The sequence below is a fragment of the Artibeus jamaicensis genome, unplaced genomic scaffold, assembly GCF_021234435.1.
Source record: "Artibeus jamaicensis isolate MK-2021 breed Jamaican fruit bat unplaced genomic scaffold, CSHL_Jam_final contig_518, whole genome shotgun sequence".
Lineage (NCBI taxonomy): Eukaryota > Metazoa > Chordata > Mammalia > Chiroptera > Phyllostomidae > Artibeus > Artibeus jamaicensis.
Window position 1 is genome coordinate 3,353,583 of NW_026521870.1, and position 23,687 is coordinate 3,377,269.

At 35.0% G+C, this 23,687-nt stretch overlaps 1 protein-coding gene across 3 annotated transcripts in view; it reads right to left on the reverse strand.

The window, feature by feature from the left end:
* The window catches only part of MAGI2 (membrane associated guanylate kinase, WW and PDZ domain containing 2), a 1,409,833-nt gene that overhangs the window by 588,655 nt on the left and 797,491 nt on the right, over positions 1-23,687 (reverse strand). For all 3 annotated transcript variants that reach the window (XM_053668925.1, XM_053668924.1, XM_053668923.1), the window contains exon 3: positions 11,342-11,461. In XM_053668925.1, the coding sequence (XP_053524900.1) occupies positions 11,342-11,461 (120 nt within the window). The remainder of the gene's footprint in view (positions 1-11,341; positions 11,462-23,687) is intronic.

A 23,687-nucleotide genomic window follows, 5' to 3' on the forward strand; every position in this document is an offset into this window, starting at 1 on the left:
TTAAAGTTTACATGCTCTTGTATTCTGCTTGACATACCCCTCCCAGGTTTCCCCAATTTTGCTTTCTTTGCTTCTGTTTTTTTATATATGTGGGCTATTTCTTACATCAAAAAATTTCACCATTTCTAACTTTAAATTTTTACTCCCTTTGTTTTTTTGTTCTCCCTTTGTTCACCAGATTCCACACATAAACCAAATAGAGACGGACTCAGTGATACAGAAAACAGACTGATAGCTGTCAGAAGGGAGAGGGGTTGCAAGGCTGGGTGAAAAAAAGTAAAGGAATTAAAGTGGAAACCCCCCCAAAATTCATGGAGGCACACAAGAGTATGGTGATTACCAGAGAAAAATGGGGGTGGGGGGAGATAAAAAAAAAGTAAAGGGGGATAAATGGTGATGAAAGAAAACTTGACTTTGGGTGGATAACACATACCACAATATACAGATGATATATTGCAGAATTGTACACCTGAAACCTATATAATTTTATTGACCAATGTCACCCCAATAAATGCAATATAATTTTTCAAAAATAATTTTTTAAATCTTTAAAAAATATTTTATTTTTTATTTTACAGAGAGGGGAGGGAAAAAATAAACTGATTGCATTGCTGCTTACCAATGCAGTTTATTTTTTATTAGACCTGACTATTAGAAAGCAATCTGTAGATCAAACCACAATCTTTGTGTCTTTGTCTAATTTTTGTCCTAGTTCCACTTCTTAAGGTCACTCAGAACAAGTCTCATTTCTCTGTCACATGCAACTCATCAGCCATTTAAATACAACACTTGTATTCTCCTAGACCTCTTTCAGTAAATTTCCAATGCCAAGACTAGCATTGGACTTATGATTCCTATGCCTCAACTGAATACTTGGACATATAATTTTGGCTTCCTCTAAGTCACAACAGTTCCCAAACAATGCCTTGCTTCCTCAGGGTACTGTAACCCTTACTAGCTACCCAGTACATTTTAATATGTTTTCAGAACTTATTTCTTGCTTCAAGTGAGGATACTTTCTGTGCCAGTGTTGTTGGTCAGAAAATGTGAAGGACATGGTGGTACAGTTTAGTTGACATCAAAGAGATTGGAACTTTTTAGAACGTACAGGTGCAGCCTGGGATGCAAACAACTCCATCAGACAATTGCCCAACTTGGAATATTGTACTACTGTAGTTCTACTTAATTTCTTCAAGCACTCTGCCAACAATTCTTGCACTTGAAAGGAGATGGCTAGCACAAATCAGTTGAAAATTACTGTCTTAAGACTTGAATTCACTCTGTGTTAGCAAGGTCTGTCACAGTCCTGCTCTCCAGCAACCCGACCACCTCTCCCCTCAGCGGCTGCCTTTTATAAACTAAATTCTAGCTTCTCAACCTGCTGCCTCAGTATTTTCATGCTCACATTTAATGTATTTTGTTACTTTAGATAAGATCTTGATAAATATTTTGTTATTCTGAGGCAGTTGTGATATACTTTCAATCACTCTTGGGAATGCGTCTTTACTCTCCTATATGATTTCTACTCTCATTAATGTTTCTGAAAAGTAGATACCATATAGGTGCATTTTGTACACTAATAGCAAAGTTATGCAAATTTAAAACATAAAAAGCAAAAACGCCTTTTGAGTAACTGGACACCCATATTGAAAGAACACAAACAATTTTATTCAACCATATTTCTAAGTCCAAATCTGTAATAAGAAGTTTTGCAGTGGACCATAAAGCAAGTGTAGCTTCAAATTGTAAACAACGGAATTAAATCAAATGATAATTGTAAAGACACCCAAGAAAAGAAAATAACAAGCAGCAAAAATGCAGGGAATGCAATTAGCTGAGACTGAGTATCACCAGTAGATGGTTTAGAAATAAAGTAAAATTTTGAATTAAGAATAAAATAACAAAAGTATAAATAAAAATAAAGTACTTTTCTTTTGTTAGCTCAGAATCTTCCTATACTCAGAAACAAACTTGTGTTCCCCCCAAAAGCTTCTTAATTACAACTACTAGGAAGGCCTGTTTAGATAAAAGAATGAAAATTTTAATATTAAGAGAATAGCAACAAAATAGTAAAATATTATATTTTCTAATTTACAGGAATATGATATAATTTACTAAATTCTGAAAAGAAAATGAGATAAAATATCAATTGAAATAATTTCATTCAGAAAATATTAAATGTGTAAGGATCCATTTGTCAAGAGGGTGGATTCCAATATATTATTGGGCTAATTGAATAACATAGAAAATGTGGCCAATCAGGGTCAGTTACAGGTTTTGAGCATGTACCTTGCTAAATGACACAACTTTTGCTTGAACCAAAGTCTATGGGCATGCCCATTTCTGTGACAGTTTTGCTTCTTGCACAGGACACAGAAGTCATTTTAGTTAAATTTCTGCTCAGAGAACATACAGGGAAATAATGTATTTAAATGTAAGAGACAGAATCAAGAAATAAGACTAACTAAATTATAAAATGTAGCATACCTCAAGTGGTGAAGATTATTAGGATGTAAAGTACGACTATAGTAGAAAATCCATGTGGGAGTTGCAATTTTCGGGAGAAAGCAAAGGATTAATAAAATGAGAATAAAGAAAGCAAACAATGCCAGTCAGCTCTTGGTAGCAAAAATCACTTGAAAGGTAAGAAAAAAGGGAATATAAATAGCCCTGACCAGGAGTCAAACTGGCAACCTTACACTTTGTGGGATGACACCCAACCAACTGAGCCATATCAGTCAGAGCTGTTTAAAACTTTTTGCTTGACTGTTTATGTTGTATTAAGTATTTAGGTTGCCTTTAGAATTCAATTTTAAAATACAAGTTTTCAGATTTGTCATTTTAGCCATTATCTTCTGAGTGAAAGGAATCAAACTTTTACATATTTCCCATTTCTTTAAAGAAAATTTAAAGAAATGGGGAAAAAAGAGAGAGAAAGGTAATGGAAGAGTAGGAATCTTATTAGCGGTGTATAATTAATACGTAAGTAAAATTATATTTCCATCTAATTTTCATTAATTCTCATAGAATAAATAATAATAAACCAATTCATGTTGCCTTATAATTTATTGAAAATCAGACAGAAAATGTTAGTGAAATACCCAACAAATTCCGAGCACCATATGTCCACATTAATTACAATGCTTTGATATTCCTTTAGTGAGAGAACACACACACTTGCTCCTTTGTTTTAAAAATAACTTCCTGTATCTGTATATTTGGCAATATTCCTCAGTCTCTTCTATCTCACTGCTAGGTTTGGCCTCATTACTTCCATTTTCCAGCTCTCCACTGACTTTCTGTACTACATGTAGAAAAATCAATAGTCTTTGTGGTTGAAAAGGTAATTATCATTAGTCCAAGAAGTATTTAGGTGGTACAATCAATAAAAATTGGGTGGAGAGGGAAGTTAGTGGAACATACGGTTTTGTAGACCAAATCTACTAGATTTTGAGTTTGAGTAAGTTGACAAGCCATGAATTACTATAGTAAAAACCACATTCTGAGAAATGGCCATAAAGATAAGCACCATTTTCTGGAGAAAGTGATATCGTTTATGTGATACTGAGAGAGAAACAAGTATGGGAACTCAGAACAAGGACTCATAAAGTTAATCAAAAGAATTAACATTTGAAAAAAATTTAAAAGCAAGGGGAACAAGATAAATAATGCAAGAATTAAATTATTACAAGTATGATATGTTTTATCTAAGAAAAGATTCTGGGGTCAAATTGATGCTGCAACTTTAAACCATTGACCTACAACATTTTGAATTAGGAAGTGGATGTCTCCTAGTCCTAGGGCAGACTAAACTTCTATGTGGAGATTAAGGTTTTAAGAAGTGAACCTTCACATTCATTCCTTCAGTCAACTCATATTAATTGAGTGCTTTCTAGTTGACAATTCTAAACTCAAGAATTAGCAGTGATCCAAACATATTATCTGACCTCTTGAAGTTTACATTTGAGTGGGTGGATATAGACAATAACTGAGTAAGAGACATAAAATATATTTTCAGTTATAGTAAGTGCAGTAAAAAAAATAAATCAAGGAAGGGGATGGAAAATGTCAGCAGGTACAATGTTAGATAAGGTTGTCAAGTAAGAGTTTCCTGAAGACTCAAGGGTAAATATCTCAAAGTGAGATAACCAAAGTGGTTGGAAGACAAGTAGTCCAGGAACATGAAATATCAAATAACAAATTCAAGACTCTAGGTGGGTAGGGATGTGCTTGTTCTGTTCCAGGAAGATTAGAAAGGAAGCCCCCATAGCTAATACAAATAGGCTAAAGACAGTATAAGTCATACTTTCCATTTTGTTACAACAAATACTATCAATTTGTGTTTTTACTTGTCCCTAAAAATTCACATTTGTAGAGTCTTTAAAAACTTAGTTTCATGAAAATAGTCTGATACAGACAAGATCAGATGACCAGTTGGTACTAATTTTATCTGATTGTTACCTACATATACAGACTAGAATAGATCTAAGAGAGCTGTTTATTATATCAGGAGGGACTGACTGCTTCAGTATATTAAATTTTAATGTAGCATTGTGAATAATTTTCCACAATTGCCAGAATTTCCAAGTCTTTAACAAGGAATAGTTCTCCTATGGTGAAAATGTTCTAAACATGTTGCTTTTAAACATGTGGCAGCAGGGTATTTTAAGAACTATCACTTCCCAATTTTTGGTAAAAGCACTCAGTTTCTCTGCCTACTTTGCAGCATGATTAATGGAGGTCTCGAAGTTTCAGATATCGTTATTGAGCACAGTCTGAACGAAAGTTGCCATTGATAAAAATAATTCATAACATAAACTACATCTCTTGCAACTTTATTGGAGATGAATATCTACGTCCTGAAATAAAGAACTTACTTAACAACAAAAATTAGGCACTACTGTTTCTATTTTTGATTTCTATTCTCTGAGGAAAATAACAGTTCCATGCCTCTGTCCCTCCTACCAGGAGTACAAAAGACATAAGAAAAAATGGCTTAGAAAGTTTTATTTTTCAGACTTGAAATTCAAATACAAAATGACTTTTGTAGAATAGGATGTTAGGTTATATTTTTCCAACCACTGAGGTGTGAAATAGGTCTCTGAAAAAACCTTACAGGAAGGGCACCACTGAGAAGAACTGGGGTAAATAAAAGTTCTCTTTTAGGAAGATCTGTATGTCTAATCTAAGACTGATGGCATGAGCCATTGATCATCACTATGCTGATGTTATTTCAGAGAAATATGGCCTCTCAATAGAAGACAGTAATAAATTTGATCAAGATTCTCTTGTGTGTCACCTCTGTAATGAGTAGTTTTACTCTATTTGAAAGTCATGGAATTGTGAGATCTCATGAATATATCTCAACATATATTCCCAACCATATAATACACACAAAAATTATGAAATATTTATTATCAATATTATTATTTACTTTTTGTCCACTCAGAAAAACAACTCAGAGGACTTGAAAATATTCACCTAATCAGAAAAGAAAAATAGGTTCTGCTTGTTGAAACAGTGGAAAGAAATATAAGTAGGGATTTTGAAATCATTCATTTTTCTCATTTTTCTTGGAATTAAATAAGGGACATAATTTTTTTCAGGTGAAGTCTTAATTTGTTTCAGATAAATATTTATAAGAATGTGCAAAGGAGTTATAAAAATCATTATAATTCAAGACATGAGTTTGAGGGAAATTAATTAAACCCTGGATATCACAATTTTGAAACCCCAGGCTTCACCTAATTTTATTATGGGTTGTGAGAAAGTCAAAGAAGTGAGTTCTGTGCCCATGAATACTGATTTTATTTTAATGATATACTCCAAAAAATTGTTTCTATTCTTTTCAGCTACAACTGAACAAAAATATATACAACTGATAGTAAATTGGTTAATGTTGTACTTTATGCAATAGTAAAAAAGCCATTTCATTTTCCTTGACTTTAGTCTTTCACTTATAATTTATATGATAATATTAAATTAGTTAGTGGATTGATTCATTCCTTCTTGTCTCCTTCGAAAGAAAAAAGTTACTCAAAAATAGGTATTTGTACTACTTATCTCAAAATTGGCTGGGGTTACAAAAGTCCTAAGGCCAAGAGAGAATTTTGTCACATTTTAATAACAATAACACTTCCAGCCTTAGTGTATTTCACAAAAACCAAACAGCATGCAAAAAAAACCCAAACAAACCATATACTCTCTGTCAGTGGTTCTGAAGACAGATTGAATCACTTCAAGAAAAAAAGGCATTGTAAGATCTCAAAGGGATGTAAAACTTCACTAAATGTTTTCCTCTACTGGTAAAATCAACATTTAGTGAGCATTAAGTATTAATGGTTAGTGTTCTTAAACATAAGCATACAAGTACATGGCTTAGTATGGTCCACAATAGCAATACTGCCAAAAGAAAGAAAACGAAGCAAGTATCAAAAGAAAAAAATATTTCAACCTGGATATGAAATAACAGCTGGGTCCTTTTAAACTGCAAACTTCAATAATCTACTGTTATTATGGAAGTTATTACTTACATAGTAAAATGTTCTCTTGTGACTGGGTATAAGGGAAAGGGAAAAAAGAACATTTTATTTCATTTTGGCCTCCTGCAATGATATCAATCTTACATCAATGTAAGCATTGATCTGCCCTTTAGGAAACATTTACATTTCAGTGGATAGAAGAAGAATGGTTCATCTCAAGACTTATAGAAGAATGGTTTATCTCAAGACTATTTATAGTACCAATAATTATTTTTATGTATTGAATATCTCTATCATTCAACATTATCTTGATTGAGAATAGATTCAAAATTTCAATAATAAATGTGTAAAGGTCATGTTTAAAAAATCCAATGTTAAATTTAGTTATTAAAATAAAATGAATTTCTATAAAATTTGTTGTATCTCTTCTGTCATCATAGGAGTATTTGGCTTGTTTCACTAGAAAATTATTTGTACTCAATACCTAAGTTTTTATAAAAATTTATGTGCTGCATCAGGAAAAACAGCACTCTTATGAACAGATGTGAGAAAACCTGAATTTCAGAGTCCTTGTGATAAAATTGTTTAGGACATTAGGTATACTGTTTGCTGTAGGCTTGATTATATATATATTAGGGTTCACTGTTAAGAGAAACCACAGCAATTAAGGAGAAGGTGAGTGCCATATTTTCACTGTTTCTGTCAGATGCTCAAATAGCTTGCTGGTCTTAATTTGATTCTTTTAAAAATTGGGGTAATGTTACAACCGAGTTTACATTCATTTAAAGAAAATGTTTAAATTTAGGGTCAGTACCTTCTTCAATACATAAAAAAACTGCTTTGTTTTCAATTTAAAAGCACAACAGCAAAATAGGGTAGCAGATGTTCCAACAGTAGTACTACTCAGAAACATAACTGCTTTTAAAATATGAATTAAATGAAACGAGAGTCCAGGCACAACTCAGGGGACATGGGATTAGTTAATAACAACATACAGAACATAGATTGAGACAGACAACTGGTATGAGTGGTTAGTGAAACCATGAACTAGCAACCCAGATAAATGGAAGAAATAGGTCAGGGAAGACTCACTGATTTACAGCCCTAGGTAATTAAGCACTTTGGACAGTTCCCAAAGACACTGTGTCCCTCCCAGTACTTCGAGAACCAGATAACTAGACCTACTTATTTAATGCTACTACCTCTTGGTATCTCCCTTATAACTGCATGTAACCTTAATATCAAAGGAATTATCTGCATTCATCCAAAGAATTCTGTGTCTGTGTTTCACATGAAGACTACACCTTCAGTCCTGACATGGAGGTTTGTAACGTTCATGTTACCTGAGGTACCTGAGGTAACAGGCTTGCCACTGGGCCTTGTTCTATTAACTAAAACTTGAGTGAACATGAAAAGGTAAAAAAGAGATCATCTAAGTTACAGAAAAGAGTCTCCTTACCCACACCTTATGGTCCTTCAGAGCCAAAACCTCGGGGTCATTTACATTCAAGGCCATTCAGCAGCTGTTTTAAAGCAAACTGAAATTAGGTTTTCAGCCTGGCTTGGGTTGGAGATGCAGAAAAAAAGCTTTCAGAATCTGCTAAAGTTCTGCCCAGAGCCATTTGGCCGAACAGTAGATGATAATTCAAGCACATTAAGGTGTTCCTTGCGACCTCTGGTAAGCAACAGAATTGTTCTGTTGGAGCAAGGACTTTAAACCAGTTCCTAAGAGGGAAAACCACAATTCAGGCAGGCTACCTGGTTTCTAATCGAAGGGCAGATTCCATTTTAGCTACATCTATTCACCAGAATTAAATTAGAAGTATTGACAATGAGACAAAAATGTATACATACAAGAAATGCTTAAAAGAATATATTCTTCTTCATAGGCACTTCTCAGATAAGTGTTTCCTATTATGAAACTGAGTGGTGGGGCAGGGGGAGCACAGACACACTCTAAGAATGGTTTTCTCAGTTATGAGCAGCTTAACCAGACATTTTATGCAGGTCTTTCTTGATGTTTGCTAATGAAAAGTGAGTGGGCGCTCAGTCTCTGAAAAGAAATACTCCAAACGTGGAAGCATTATAAGCGGGAAGAAGCAGGAGGTATCTTTCTACCTCCAGTTGCCTTAGCAGTTTTGCTGTTTTGGTTCGCAGGCTGGAATCAATCTAAAGGGCCCCACACTGTTAACAGGTGTGTAACTTTAATGCTTAGAGTAAGTCGATATCTTCTTAATTACTTTAGTGGATTCACAGATATTAGAGATGGAATTTCCAGACTTGCTGAGGGCTCTAAACAGTACTGAGAAGGCACAAGAATGTTCTAGCAGGAGGAAAGAAGGAAGCAATGATCCTAACACTATACAAGGAAGAACATATAACTACTGGGATTTTATTAAAGAACTCTTATGAGAGATTGACATCCTGAAGGTGTGACAAATATAAAAGTTCTTAGATATTTGTCGAGTTGAGCAGCACACGATTCTTGCTCTTTATAGTGTGAAAGCACCAAAGTGGAAAGGGCATCCCCTACGTTTCCTTGATGGATAGATAATGCGTGAAGTGTTAGCCCTGAACCTAGAGCTCAGGATCCATCTTGAAGGAAGAGCAGTGATTTGTTTTATTAGAATGTCAATTCTACTGGTTTCTCGACTGTAATTGTAGGAAAATGTGAAGATCCTGAAATCTGAGAATATGTCCTGGGTGTTCTTCCAAATACTTCTGTGGCCTGAGAAAAGAGCCTTTTATCTATCTAAACATACCCCTGAAGTTATATATGTAAATAAGCATTACTATTCTATGGTCAGCTCTGTGCATGCTGAGGGTGATTAATAAATTGGCACCAAACTGATCGAATTTAATCTGTCAATGCTGAAAAGAAGTCTGAAGGAGATTTGTGACAACCCACTCTGGCTCATGAAACTTGGTCCTGTTTGTATGGTTTCAGGACATTTCCCTAATAATTCAGCAGGAACCTAAACTTTAAGCCAGATTATTCTTGAAAATATACTGATATTAAATTTCATGGCATCTAGTTTATCATGAGAATACCGAAAATTCAACATGAACATTTATTTTTATTTTTTTTACCTTCTATACAGTTAATATAATCTTTATTCTTAAAATTAGAGAAAAGGTCATATTGTTAATCATCCTATTCTTGGAATATTTCTGTTTGTTAAGACATTAGTTCTTTGCTACATAAATGTTATATTTAAATAAGGTAACTAGATATAATACATTATCATTACAAACATTCAAACTAGTGAATGCCACCAAATAATGTCATAAAGCCCACAGGCAAATAAACTACAAAACTTATTGTTTACTTATTGACTGCTTTCGTGTCATTATTTTTCATACATAATTTAAGGCAGCTTATATGATTGATATAGCTCTTTATTTTAATATTTTTAATTAGTCTCCACTGTTATTCATTTTTGACAATCGGAAGAAGAAACAAGATCCATGTGTAAAGCCACTTTCTTTTCCTGGCTATTTTTGCCTATATCTTGAAAATTTGGAGATAAACAACTAAATGTCTCAGCCATAACTTAGGCATATGTCTCAGCCTAAACTGCTAAAGGAGTGTTAAGTAAAAGAGACTGTAATACCTCTACCAACTAAAAAATATTGAGTTCTTAAATAACTATAGTCTACTGAACATCTACAGGTAAATGAAGGAGGTAGTGGAGAGCCAAATGTTAACAAACCCAACTTATTTGCTGACAGTAAACCTCAAGGTATTTTATGGGTAAGCAGCAATACACATGCCATGAGTTTTGTTTATAATATCACTCACTATTAATTGTAGTTCAATAAACTAGATTCATCTTTGGAATTAATAATACAAATGAATATAATTTATGTATATAAAAATTATGAAGATGGAATAAAATAGTATACTTTTTATTTTATTATTTTAAAATTTCATTATTCATGCAAAGACTTAATTTCATTACATATAAACTACATGCATACAGATATTACTTAAACATATAAATGAGATCATATCAACCTGTTATTTATTTGTATTTTTCAATGCTATCATTTCCCCTTCTCATCTAAGACTGCTGAGGCTCAGGAATACTAACTGGGCTACATAATATTTATAGTGGGAGAGTAATAAGGCACAGTGTGGCTCATGTTACAGTGCTCTTTACATGGAAACATACTTGCACCATTCAAGGTTTTAATATATCTTGTGTTCACGTTTGACTCAGCTACACAAGCAGACTTGCAATTCTGCTTGCAGGGGTATCCACCCTTTTGGTGTCTCTGGACCACACTGGAAGAAGAGCCATCCTGGGCCACACATTAAATACATTGTGACACGTAATCACACATAAAATTTTCATAATGTTTTAAGTAAATTTACATTTTTATATTGGGCTGCATCCACAGCCATTCTGGGGTGCAAGTTAGACACCCTGAAAGAGCTTTGGCACTCATCCACAGATCCTATTTTCCTAACCCATCATTTTTCATGGGAGGCAAATGAAGGCCAGTGAAGTGAAGAAATGGGAGATATAATAATGGGACTTGAACTCAAGCCCTGTGCTCTTCTAGTTGCTACCTAGAGATGAAGATAATTTATTGGCAAGATCAACAGCTTAGCCTTCGGAGGATTTTACAAGATACTTCAGTGGGTATGTACATACACAGTTCTCTTGGCATCATAAGACTGGTATTACTTCAGATGTATTTTAACCTTTCTTTAGGAAATATGTTTCTAAAATGATCTTAATTAAAACTTTCAAACCAAAAACAGTAGCACATTGGTAACCTGATGTCTTAATTAATTTCAGAGGAAAAAAATGTGATGTAGCAAGGAACATTCATAGCAGAACTCTGCTTACCTTCATAAGTCCCACTTTCCAGGAGAGCACCACTTTTCTCCAATTCCATAAAGTCTTCAACTGTGATGAAGATATAGTCCACTCCGGGGACCTCACCCTCCTTATGTGGCCTTGTGGTGCCTGAATAAGGAAAATTAAAAATGAAAGAAGGACTCTACATGCTGTATTGTTGAACTTTAGAAATACCATAATATTTTTGAATATTCAATGACAGTTGTTTGTACATCCTGCTAGTTAGCACTTTGCATTTGTCCTTCTGTTTGTTTGGAAACAGAAAAAAAGCAGGGGTGAAGATTAAAGTAAATGTACAAAGCATTTTTCTTCTTCACACTATAGGAGTCATTGCTTTGGAATGTGGCTGCATAGATTTTTTAGTGAAAAATGCAGACCATTGTTGCTGTTTTGAAGAGGGGGTTTGAATACTGGGCTGGGAGCTTGCTAGCTCAGGAATTTACATATTTCATTTCCATGAATGGACCTCTGTTGTTCTGCAGACTGCTTTGCTATGGCATAAAATACAATGGAAAATAAAAATGTTAGCAAAATGTCAATTTATGTGTATATTCTCATGATCTGATGCTTGGGGGGTGAAATTGTTGGTTTTCATTTGTTAATTTCGTACTAAATAACTTGTACTTGATTTAAAGGATCACAAAATCATTATTACTTAAAATTAAATAAATAATAGTTGGAATTGAGTCATAATTATCATTAAGTTAGTGTAATGCTCATAATAGGATTTCCTTCCTTATTGCCTTTAATTCTGACTGAACTGGGAGGTGGCAGCATGGGCCCACCACTCCTGCTTCCTGTATCACCTACAAAGTAGGTGGAGCCTATGTGGCCTTGTGTGTCAGGACCATCAGCTCATGGTTCATCACACGTCTGCTGAGAACACAGTCGTCCAGAGCTGCTGTCCAGTTCATGAGACTGGAACTAAAATACAGACAAATAAAGGCTGTGTGTTTATTTCCTGGTACATTTCCTTAAACAATCTCCGAGCTTCTTTTTGTTTTGTTTTGTTTTTTTTTGCTATGCCCCTACATAAGACCTTCTGAATGGTCATATTGGAATTTACATTACACTTAAGATCATTATGCAGAAGGTAGATATACAGGAAAAGTGATAGTAAGTTCTCATACTTTTATATATTTAAGACCTCCTCCATATTCTTTATATATTAAAAGTATTTCAAACCCTTCATTTTTATTTTCACTCTCTGAAATCTTTATCAATTAAGCCATGACAATAGTCAGTAAGTTCTCCTTTTGGTCTATTAAGATCAAATCTTTACTGCAAGTGAGAGGCATAAACTAATGTCAGAATAACAATGAGCTTCAGAAAATTGATTCTTGGTAAGAATGAATAATTTCCACTGAAAACATTTTTTTAAGATTTCAGGGCATTAGTTTATTTTTTTCCATAATCATGTTTAATGACTTTCCCCTGAACTTGTCATTTTTTTGCTTGAGTCACATTTTGCAATGTTTCCTACTGTTTTTATGCTATTAAATATAAACCTCCCACACTGAGTATGCATAATATTGTCAAATTCATGTTTCTGTGAGAATCTTAACTTTTAATATCAACTTTTATTTGCCTAACCCTTGTGAATTAAAAGTAAATTATCATGGTTTTTGGCAATCAATTTGTTTTTTTGTTTATTTGGAACACACTCTAATCATTAAGAAAAATCACATCACAAAATTTCAATTTTCCTTCCTGATTTATATGCATATATCAGAAGCTACACACCTTAATTAATTACCTTCTTGCAGTGTGGCAATGCATTCCTAGCACAATGTGAGCCCAAGAACACATGCCTGAAAGAACTTTCCTGCGCTTCTGCCTTGACTGGAGTTCCTCCCCCGTGCCAGTTCCAGTGAATGCATTTGCCATTGCACTCTGGGAGCACCATTGGTACTTTGGTTCCCTGGGTGGTTTTCTACCTCCACCTTGTACCTCTGGCCAACATGACTGCATTCTTGCATTGGAGATACAGACTCCCAGTGGGTGCATCAGTATCACCTGTGATTGTTGACCTACTTGATGTTGGCTACATATTTAGACTGGGGTCTGGCCTATTTCATTGTTGCTTGAAGAACTTCTAGACCACAATCTCGAATGCTGCACTTACTAGCTTTAACATTGATATTCCATCCTCTTTTCTCTTTCTGTACTTTTTTCTAATTATACCCTCCAGTCTTTTCATCTCTCCTCATTTCCCTGATATTCCCCAAATTTGGCTTCATTTTCCTCTTTACCTAGTAAGAAACTGGGAACAACCTGGAATCTCTTCTTTTCTCTTAGTTCATCTTCACTATTTCCTTGCTTTTAATAAACTACCAAGTTCACTATTAGCTATTTCACTCATACACTGCAATTCTTACAGGAAACCATAAACTTTCACTGACAAAGCACTCGATAAATTTAGATTATTTAATGTCAGTTTGTTCTACTGACACTTAGCAATTCTTCTATACAGGGGTATCCAACCTCCGGTCCACAGACCAGTACTCTTTCAGGCCTGTTAGGAATCTGGTTGCATAACTGGAGGTGAGCTTGAATGTAATGTGATTGAATCACCCTGAAGACATCCACACCCCCCCACCCCCATCCCTGGAAAAATTGTCTTCCACGAAACCATCTCCTGGTGCCCAAAAGGTTGGGGACTGCTGCTTTTATATACATCTTCCAGCCTCTGTGTCACAGCCCCAACCATTTTATAATACTCGACTGCACTGACATTCAGTAAAAGATATTAGCTCATGCTCTCTTGGGTAAAGTAAAAGATAATCTGAAATCTATTCCCTAAAGTTTCCTAATTTTTACTCCCATTATCTGCATTACTTCATTCTTAATTAGAGACATACAAGGCATGTCTACAGGGCATCCAGCCATGTAATATGAAAAATAGAGACAGTTAATGAAGAAGATAAATTTATAGGTAGTAATTCATACAAGAAACATTGTACATAGGACAATGATGCCTCAGTCCTCTTCAAAAGAGGCACATTGGAACCTCTCACAGATCTCCCAATCGCCACCAGCTGCCCTGTCATATTTTCCATTGACAGTCTAAAATCTCTTCCCTTTCAAAGGTGATTTTAGTTTGGGGGAAGGGCAGAAGTCACAGGGTGCCAAATACGGTCTGTAGTGGGGCTGAGTCATCTGGGTGATTTGATGTTTTGCCAAAAAAACTGTGCACAAGACATGATGCATGGGTGGGTGTGTTGTTGTGATGAAGCTACCAATCAGCAGTTTGCCCATAGCTTCAGCCTTCTGAATCATCTGAATAGTTTCCTTGGAGGAATGTTCAATCTTAACATAAGACGTGATGCAGATTCATTGCTTTACTTGCTCAGTCATTTTGAATGTGATGGCCACATAGTATACATGCTCACTCAACAGAGTGTACCACCCCCACTGACTAGTACATGCAGTCATCATTGTTCATGCATGCACATTCCAGTCTATTCTCCTTATCTGCAAATTTACATCAATATCATGCAAAGTGTTCTTGTTAAATTAACAATGGTTGGACTTTTTCCAGACGGACCTTCGTATATCCATATTGCTAAGACAAATCCCTTCTCCTTTGCCTTTTTTAAAATTTAATTTTGACTTTTTAATCAGAGTTACATATACAGATGTTTTAAAGATTCTATAATCCTATAAATATAGTCACTTTTTTAAAAAAAGCTGACTGTCATCTCCTCATCCCCACAAAAACACCTTTCCCTTTACCTAGAGGCAAACATTTTCAACTCTTACAGTTGATTTGTTTTACCTTCCCATCTTTAATTAAGTTATTTACAATGTCTCTCATTTTCTTAATTTAGTCATTATTCCTTGATTTCTTGATTAAGAAAATAAGGATTTAGCTTTTTCTTGCCCATACGTTTGCATATCACTCTCTCTTTCTCTCCTCCTGTCTTCCCAACAGAAAAAACATGAGCTTAGATTACTATTTAATGTTTACAGTAATAATAATATATAAATCTCTTCCCAGATGATCCTTGTAGTGTACTTTCTTGTATAGTTTTTTGTTTACTCTAGATTTAATGTTTTTATTTCCAATTTCCAAGTATCAATAAGTTAACTATCTCCTCAATGGGTTACTATCCTCTCAAAATACACCAGTACATTCAATAACTCATCAGAATTATACTATTGAGGAAATCTCTCCTGGAGCCTTCTGACCGGCTGCAGTGTGGACTGAGTTGGTCTACCACTCAGCGGTCACTCTGGGATCACCTGACATCATCCTGGGGTGTTCCCTTGGCCTCTCCCCTGTGTCTCACCCTCTCTTCCCCAGACACTATGTCTCCTTTTGTGGTCTACTCCCTCATTTTGGCAGAGCACAACTCACAAGCTTTCTGTCAAGAGTTGTATGAGAGCTACATTTTTTAGACTAAATGACTGAAAATTTCTTCATTCCACCCTCACAGGTAGCAAATCAGGCTCAGCATTTCAGGAAAATATCATAATGAAAATATATTTTCTCCATCATGCCCCTCTGTTATTATCACCACCATTCTTCCAGTCATGCATGCTTTGAGACCTTCCCTTAGTCACATTTGAGGTCTTCCTCACTCTTTTATTTTATCTCCAAATATTTGTCAGATTCTATGCCCTGCCATCTTTCCTTTCTGCACTATCTCCTCTCAGAAATTTCCCCCAGGATCAGGCAGTGGCTCTGTCAACGGCGTGTGTGCCTGCCTCACTCTCTTGGTCTATTACTGCACTCCCTGATTAGCCCTGGTAAAGCCTGAGGATGATCACATACCCTCTCCAAAGGGCTTATCTACCCAACCTCTAGTCAAGAGACTAAGTTGAAATGTGAGAAGAAAATACTGAGAGTTAACAGGAGTTTTTAAAAAACTCATTTTCTATTACTGACATTAAAAGGCAGCTTTCATGGCATGCTGGGTTGTAGAGTCTCTTTAGATGCACTTGTCCTGATGGAACATGTGTGGATGTAATTTAAGAATATTCTGCTTAGGAAATACCTTGCTTTCTGGCCTGCCATGTGGTACTCTCCTTTCCTTTCAGCCTAAAATTTCCACCATTAAAATTACCCATTGTTTTAGATAAGACATACCACCTTTAAAATGTACACTATAGTAGATGAGGCATGGGATCAAACAGCTTTGCCTTGGAGCTTTCTATTTGCTATCAGAATTACCTAGAGTAAGGTCCTTGAACCTCTGTAAACTCTAGATTTATTATCTGTAAAATGGAAATACTACTAGTAGCATCTCTAAAGGGTCAGTTTGAAGAAAAAAATGAGATAATCCATATAAGTTAGTAAAGACAATGTCTGAAACATATTAAGTACTCAAGAAAGGATTATATGTTAAGTATTGTTATTTGGAAGAGCAGAGATGGCATCGAAATAGTTTTCCCCCCCATACATTTTTGCCACAAATATTTACTGAGCACTTGCTATGTGCCAAGCATTCAAGACATTTGGGATATATCTTTGAATAGTACAAAATAGAATCCATTCCCTAATGGAACTTATATTCTAACAAGAACAGAGCATAAAAAAACCCACAATTAATAAAAAGTAGGTAATAAAAATGTGCTGCAAAGAGCTAAATCCTATTAAAGGGCCATAAATAAGATCATTCGAGCCTATGGACTATTTAATGGGTCAGTTACTTAAATTATTAACTATTAGCTTAGCCAAAATAAAGCAAAAGTTTGAAGAAAGGAGAGGCTGCAAAGGCCCGGAAGGGGAACAGAGATCTATAACCCTTGTGGGCTGCAGGCTTCCCAGGGGGGAATGACAGCTTGGCTAGTGTCCTCTGGGAGGCAAAGCGTGATTCACAGAGTGTCTGGTTATATTTTGGAAAGAATCACTAAATTCCTAAAGAGAAAGATCACTTATCTCACATACTGATTGTTCTAGCTAATGTCAATTGGCTTACATATTGGTGTCCAATACAGACATTTTTGAATCTTCCAGGTAATATTTATAGGATGGATAAAGATGATAGCACATGGTTGGTTCTGATGTATACACACACACACACACCCCTCATTCTTAAAGGAAGAGGATACGGCAGAAAGGTTTTTAGAAATGAAACTCAGAACATCTGCATTCTCTAATTTTATCGTTTTAGGTAATGCATTCATGAATTCAATTGCACGTTTTCTTATCATGCAATGAGGTAAATACTTTATATGAAATGGTATTATAAAAAGTAAAAGCACAAACACTATGCCTTTATTTCATATTGCTTCATTCCTTTTTAATAATATTAATAGGATTACTAAGACTAACATAATTTTAATAAGCACTGTTGATGGTATCTTATTTTTGAAATCTAGTCTAATCAAAGTTTTAAGTAAATTCATTTTATTTATGCTACTACTTCTTTAAAAGAACAAACTCTTATGACCAAAGACACAGATTGCCCCATTTATTGTCTGAGTGTAAAGAAATATAAGTTGAGATATAAATTTACTTTCTTTAATTACATAATAAAATGTGGGGCACAATTGTTTATATTTACAAGGTAAGTATCAACCATTTGTGGTCCTTTGTGTTTTGTTAAACAGATACTTAAGTACAGGACAGGCTATGGACAAGGTTGGAAGAAATTTTTACCATTTGCTGAATCATTTGAAAAGTATGAAAGCACTCACAAGACCTCATTAGTGGGTCATTTAATTTTATCCATAGGCACAAGATTTTCAACAACAAAAGTAAAAAAGCATGATTTTAGATCTATGTGTCCAGAAAGAAGAAATATTAGTTGGTGTTAAATCAATTGTCACCAGAAAGAAAAAGCAATTGGCTAGAGAAGGAGAGAGCAATTGTTGACCTATGAGTACCTCTTTGGAAGGAAATATGATTCTAAAAGTAAGGCCAAAAAGCTAAAATTTGATAAAGTGCTATATAATAGTAATTAACATCTAGATTGGAGAAACAGTTCAACTGAATTTCCTGAAGCAGTTACTTACTTCAGTTTTATGTTGAAATACTTATAGTTACCTTCCCAGTTAAAAAGATTGTAGATGGAGAAGTTAAAGTAAGACTCAACAATAACGACAAGTAATCACCAGCTCTAGGAATAGGGTGGAAGCTAGGAAGAATAGAAGAGGTAATATAGATTATTCTTTATATCGCTAAAGTTGAATCTCACCTTCTTTTATTGCTCTTCTAGATTTGGTTGGGACTTTCCTGAGTGGTGTTTAAAAAATTCCAGTAAATTTTATTATCCAAATTATGGTTTACATATTTCATTCTTTATGTCTTCTGGACCACTCTTCCAAGGGAAAACTAAATAGAATGGAAATAGAGGAAATGCTACTAAATTTAGTCTTTGCTTTATCTCCTATTGCTTCATTTCTTAACAAAACTGACTTATTAAATTTTTAGCTTAAGTAGTGCATAAATAGCACCTTCTTCATGAGTTAATGAAAGCATACAGTACTTTTGCTCAAAACATGTCTAAAGAGAATGAATTCTCTCCCAAACTGTTAGCTTCTTATTGATACATAGTGAGTGCACATGAAGGCCACTTGTCATTTTGTTACCATGACAACCGAGGCTGCCAATGAAATTTTTTACTCTACTTTTTAAATGAAGGAACATTGCTTATTTTGCCTTAGGAAGAAAATTGTATAATGTTTATGGTAAATGGAATTCTAAAGCACATTTCCCCTCAGCCTTCTAATATATCCTAATTTTAGTAAAATCTTTAAAAAATGGTCACTGACTTACAAGAAGGCATTACTACCTGGATGATGGCCAGTGCAGTCATCTGTTATGATCTGTGTTGATGTGCTGGAAGTTCTAACATGTCCACTGCTTTGCAGGCACCCAATACACATTTGCTAAATTAATGGACTGGGAATTGCTCATTAATAGTCAATGTGTTCTAAGCAGATGGGTCATTGTTTAAGAATCTGAGGAACTGCATCCTTTTTTTTAATGCATGTTTCTGAATATATTCATTCTCTCTTTATTCCTGCTGCTTCTCAACTGCAAGCTGGACAAAATAAATCTTGACAGCTACAGTGACTTCCCCTGGATTTGATTTTTAATTAACTTACTCTTAGATTCCTGAAGACACTTCTTTAGTTTGTCACTTACTCATTAGCAAGTATGATCATCACCCAATTTTTGTGTGTGCTTCCAATAAAAATAGTCAGGAGATTCCTTGGCCAGTGCCTCAAATCAATATTTACACAATCAACCTTGGCCTTGGGTTTTATTACTTATTTTCAATCATATATAATCCATAAATATGATTTTTAAACAGAGCTAAAGCAACCAAAGCAAATAATATAGTTTTGGCTATTGAATTCTATGTGATAGAAAGATTATAAAGCAATCTGAGCTTTACAGATTTTGTATCAGCTGATGGAGTGGATTGGGCTAAGGTAAAAAAAAAACCCATCAGATTTGATTCGATTAATCACCTATAGGGTAAAATAATTATTTATTGCCTCAGTAAAACATTATATATGTTTTATAAAACACTGAAAATTTGACAAATACATTTGACAAATACATTCCTGTAGTATAATAACTTTGACTTATTTTCTTAACAGTGTATTGCTCTATACCTCAGTATTTAAAAACTCTCTTATCCCATTCTGAATGGTGTGGCTTGTTTGGCTGCGCATCATTCCACAAAGCAAAATGTTGCTGGTTCATTCCCTGTTAAGGCACATGCCTGGTTGTTGGTTTGGTCACTGGTAAAGGGGTAGGGGTGTGTGCAGAAAGTGCATCAATGTTTCTCTCCAACTTTTTCTTCTTCCCTTCCCCTTTCTTTAAAAATAAATCAATAAAATCTAAAATAAAAACTTTCTTATCCCTTAAAAGAGTGTTCTCTCAATTATAGTCTAAAGCTGTACTGACACATACCAGTGATTTTCAACTAGTATGTTACAAGAATTTTTTAAACAGGCAATACCTGACTATTTAGTTAGGGACACTGACCTCTTTTCCTTTAGATTGTCAAATTAAAAAAAATTCAATAGTCAACACAACAACAGTCAGCCATCTAGTGTGAATGAATAAAAATTATAACTATTTTTTGTCAGATTGGCAAAAAAATCTATTTTTTGATGTGCCACAAAATTTTAGTATTTACAGTACTTTATGTATGTCACTGGATGAAAAAAGTTGAAAACTGCCAACATATGATTAATGTTATATGTCTTTCAGACACAGAGAAGTTGTTAAGGAAAAAGAGCTCTTCTTGAATATTTCTGGATATAAAGGTTAGATGAATGCCCTACATGGCACCAATTACTGTTTTAAATCTTAGTTTGGTTTTAGGCAGCATCACACCCAAAGGAGTGGCTCTTAAAGGGTAAGATGCATCAAAATCACATGGATGATTTGTTTGATGGGTGTTACCCAGAGTTTCCGATCAGTATGCTGCTGGATGGGGCCTGGGAATTTGCATTTCTTACAAGTTCCCAAGTGATGTTGATGCTGCTGGTCCAGAGACAATAATCTGAGAGCCACTATTTTAACCTCATTTAGGTCTCAGGAAACCTAAATTAAAGCAGTGTGAAGTTTACCAGTAATTTAACAAAAACAACTCATAAAGCTTGTAGTTTGTGATCATAGCATTGGCCCTAAAGTAATGATGTACTGGGTGCAGAGGAAAGAAGCCATTCTCCCTGTGTTGGTATATGAGTGAGCAGAGTCATGAGAGCTAAACTGTATCATGACAGTGCTCTTTCATGTTACCTACCACACATTGCTCGGTCATTGTTTTCTTAGAAGTTAATTAAGTTTGCATAATAATGGAAAGATCTCCATTTATAGTTGCTTAAAAATAACTTTACTTATTATCTGAAGTAATTCAAACAGTCTTGGTTCTATGTGTGCAACAATATGACTTAAATTGTGAAAGACATAGGAACCTTGAATATAGCATGCCATGAGTGATAAATAATAATATGGCAACACAAATCATTGTCTAATGGAGAAAATCACATGCACTGAGAAAAAATATGGTGAATGCCAAAAAACAGGAGACACAAATGAAAAATTTGTGAATCTCCAACAAGCAAAAAAAAAAAAAAAAAAATATATATATATATATATATATATATATACACTTCCAGTCAAGAAGGGGGCTTAGGTAAACATGTTTTGCCTCCTCACACAACTCCAGAAAAAATTACAACAAGATTACAAAACTAATGTCACCCAGAACCATCAGAAAATTGAACTGCATGGAAGTCTGACAACCAAGGTCATAAAGAAGCCACATTCATCAAGACAAGTAAGAGGGGCAGAGAAATAGAGGAAGGTGCAAAAGCATGGAGAGCTGTAGAGCTGCAGGAGTGGCACATAGACACGGCAGAACAGGCAGTCCCAGATTCACATGTGGTGGATAAAAATCGGCAGAGGTAGCTCTGGAGTAAAGCATCCTAGCCAGAAACCAGACCAGCCAGCAGCCTAGGATTCCACAGCCAGAAAAATAAATCCCCATAACTTCTGGGTGTGAAAACCAGTGGGGGCTGGGGTGGTGGAAGAAACTTCCAGATGATCAGGAAACACTTTTTAAAGGGACTACAATGGATTTAGAATTTATGCAGACCCACCTTTTCTTGGATTCAGCACCAGGGCAACAGCTGGAAGGGCACAAGTGCTAAATGGGGAGAAAGTGAAGTGACTGGAAACGGGGTGAGTATTGGGAAGACAGCTCCCTCCCAGGCAAACCTCCAGAAGCCACGCAGTGGCATTGTCCTTCTTCAAGCATTCCTTCCATACAGGGCCACTGAGTAGTAAAATGGGTTGCCCCGCCATGGCTATCACTTAAGGCTTCATACCACACAATTTACAGGTCCACTCTTCTACAATAGGCCATACTTCTAAGACTGGGAGTCAAAGCAGCTCTACCTAATACACAGAAAAAAAACACAGGGAGGCTGCTAAATTGAGAGCACAAAGAAATATGGCCCAATTGAAAGAACAGAGCAGAACTCCAAAAAGGAATTAAACAAAACAGAGATAACTAACATATTAGATGCAGAGTCCAAAACACTGGTTATCAGGATGCTCAGAGAACTCATTGAATATCAAAACAATAAAAAAGACCCAGGCAGAAATGAAGGTTACAGTAAGTGAAATAAAGAAAAAATCTATAGGGAACCAATGAAGAAGAGGAGAAAGCCAGGATTCAAATCAGTGATTTAGAACATAAAGGAAGAATAAGCATTCAATCAGAACAGCAAGAAGAAAAAATAATTCAAAAACACAAGAATAGTATAAGGAGCCTCTGGGACATCTCCAAATGCACCAACATCCAAATCATAGGGGTACCAGAAGGAGAAGAGTAAGAGCAAGAAATTAAAAACTTATTTGAAAAAGTAATGAAAGAAAGTTTCCCCAACATGATGCAGGAAATACACATACAGGTCCAAGAAGCACAGAGGTTGGACCCAAAGAAGACCACACGAAGACACATCATAACTAAAATGCCAAAGGTTAAAGATAAAGAGAGAATTTTAAAAGCAGCAAGAAAAAAGCAGCTAGTTATCTACAAAGGAGTTTCCATAAGACTGTCAGCTGATTTCTCAAAGAAAACTTTGCAGGCAAGAAGGGACTGGCAAAGAGTATTCAAAGTGGTGAAAAGCAAGGGCATACAACCTAGATTACTCTAGCCAACAAAATGATCACTTAGAATTGAAGGGCAGATAAAGAGCTTCTCAGACAAGGTAAAGCTAAAGGAGTTCATCATCATCAAGCCATTATTATATAAAATGTTAAAAGGACTTATTTAAAAAAAAGAAGATCAAAACTGTGGACATTAAAATGGCAACATTTTCACAACTATCATGGGAATCTAAAAAACAAACTAAGCAAAGAAACAGAACAGAAACATAATCATAAATATGGAGATCATCTGGAGGGTCATCAGCTGGAAAGGGAGATGGGATATGATGGGGGAAAAGGTACAGAAAATAAAAAGCATAATTGGTACTCACAAAATAGACAAGGGGTGTTAAAGGATAGTATAGGAAATGTATAGGAAGCCAATGAACTTATATTTATGACCCATGGACATGAACTAATAGGGGAACAGCTGGAGGGAATGGGAGTACCAGGCAGAAGTGAAAATTGGGACAACTGTAACTGTATAATCAATATATATATATATATATATATATATATATATATATATATAATGCCCATAGTATAATATACTTTTGCCCATAGTATAATATACTTTTTCTTGCCCATGTGTGTGTATATATATATATATATACACATATATAATTAGATGCTATTATATTAGATGTTATATGTAAATATACATTATATACGATATATAGTGTATATTGTATATAACACATATAC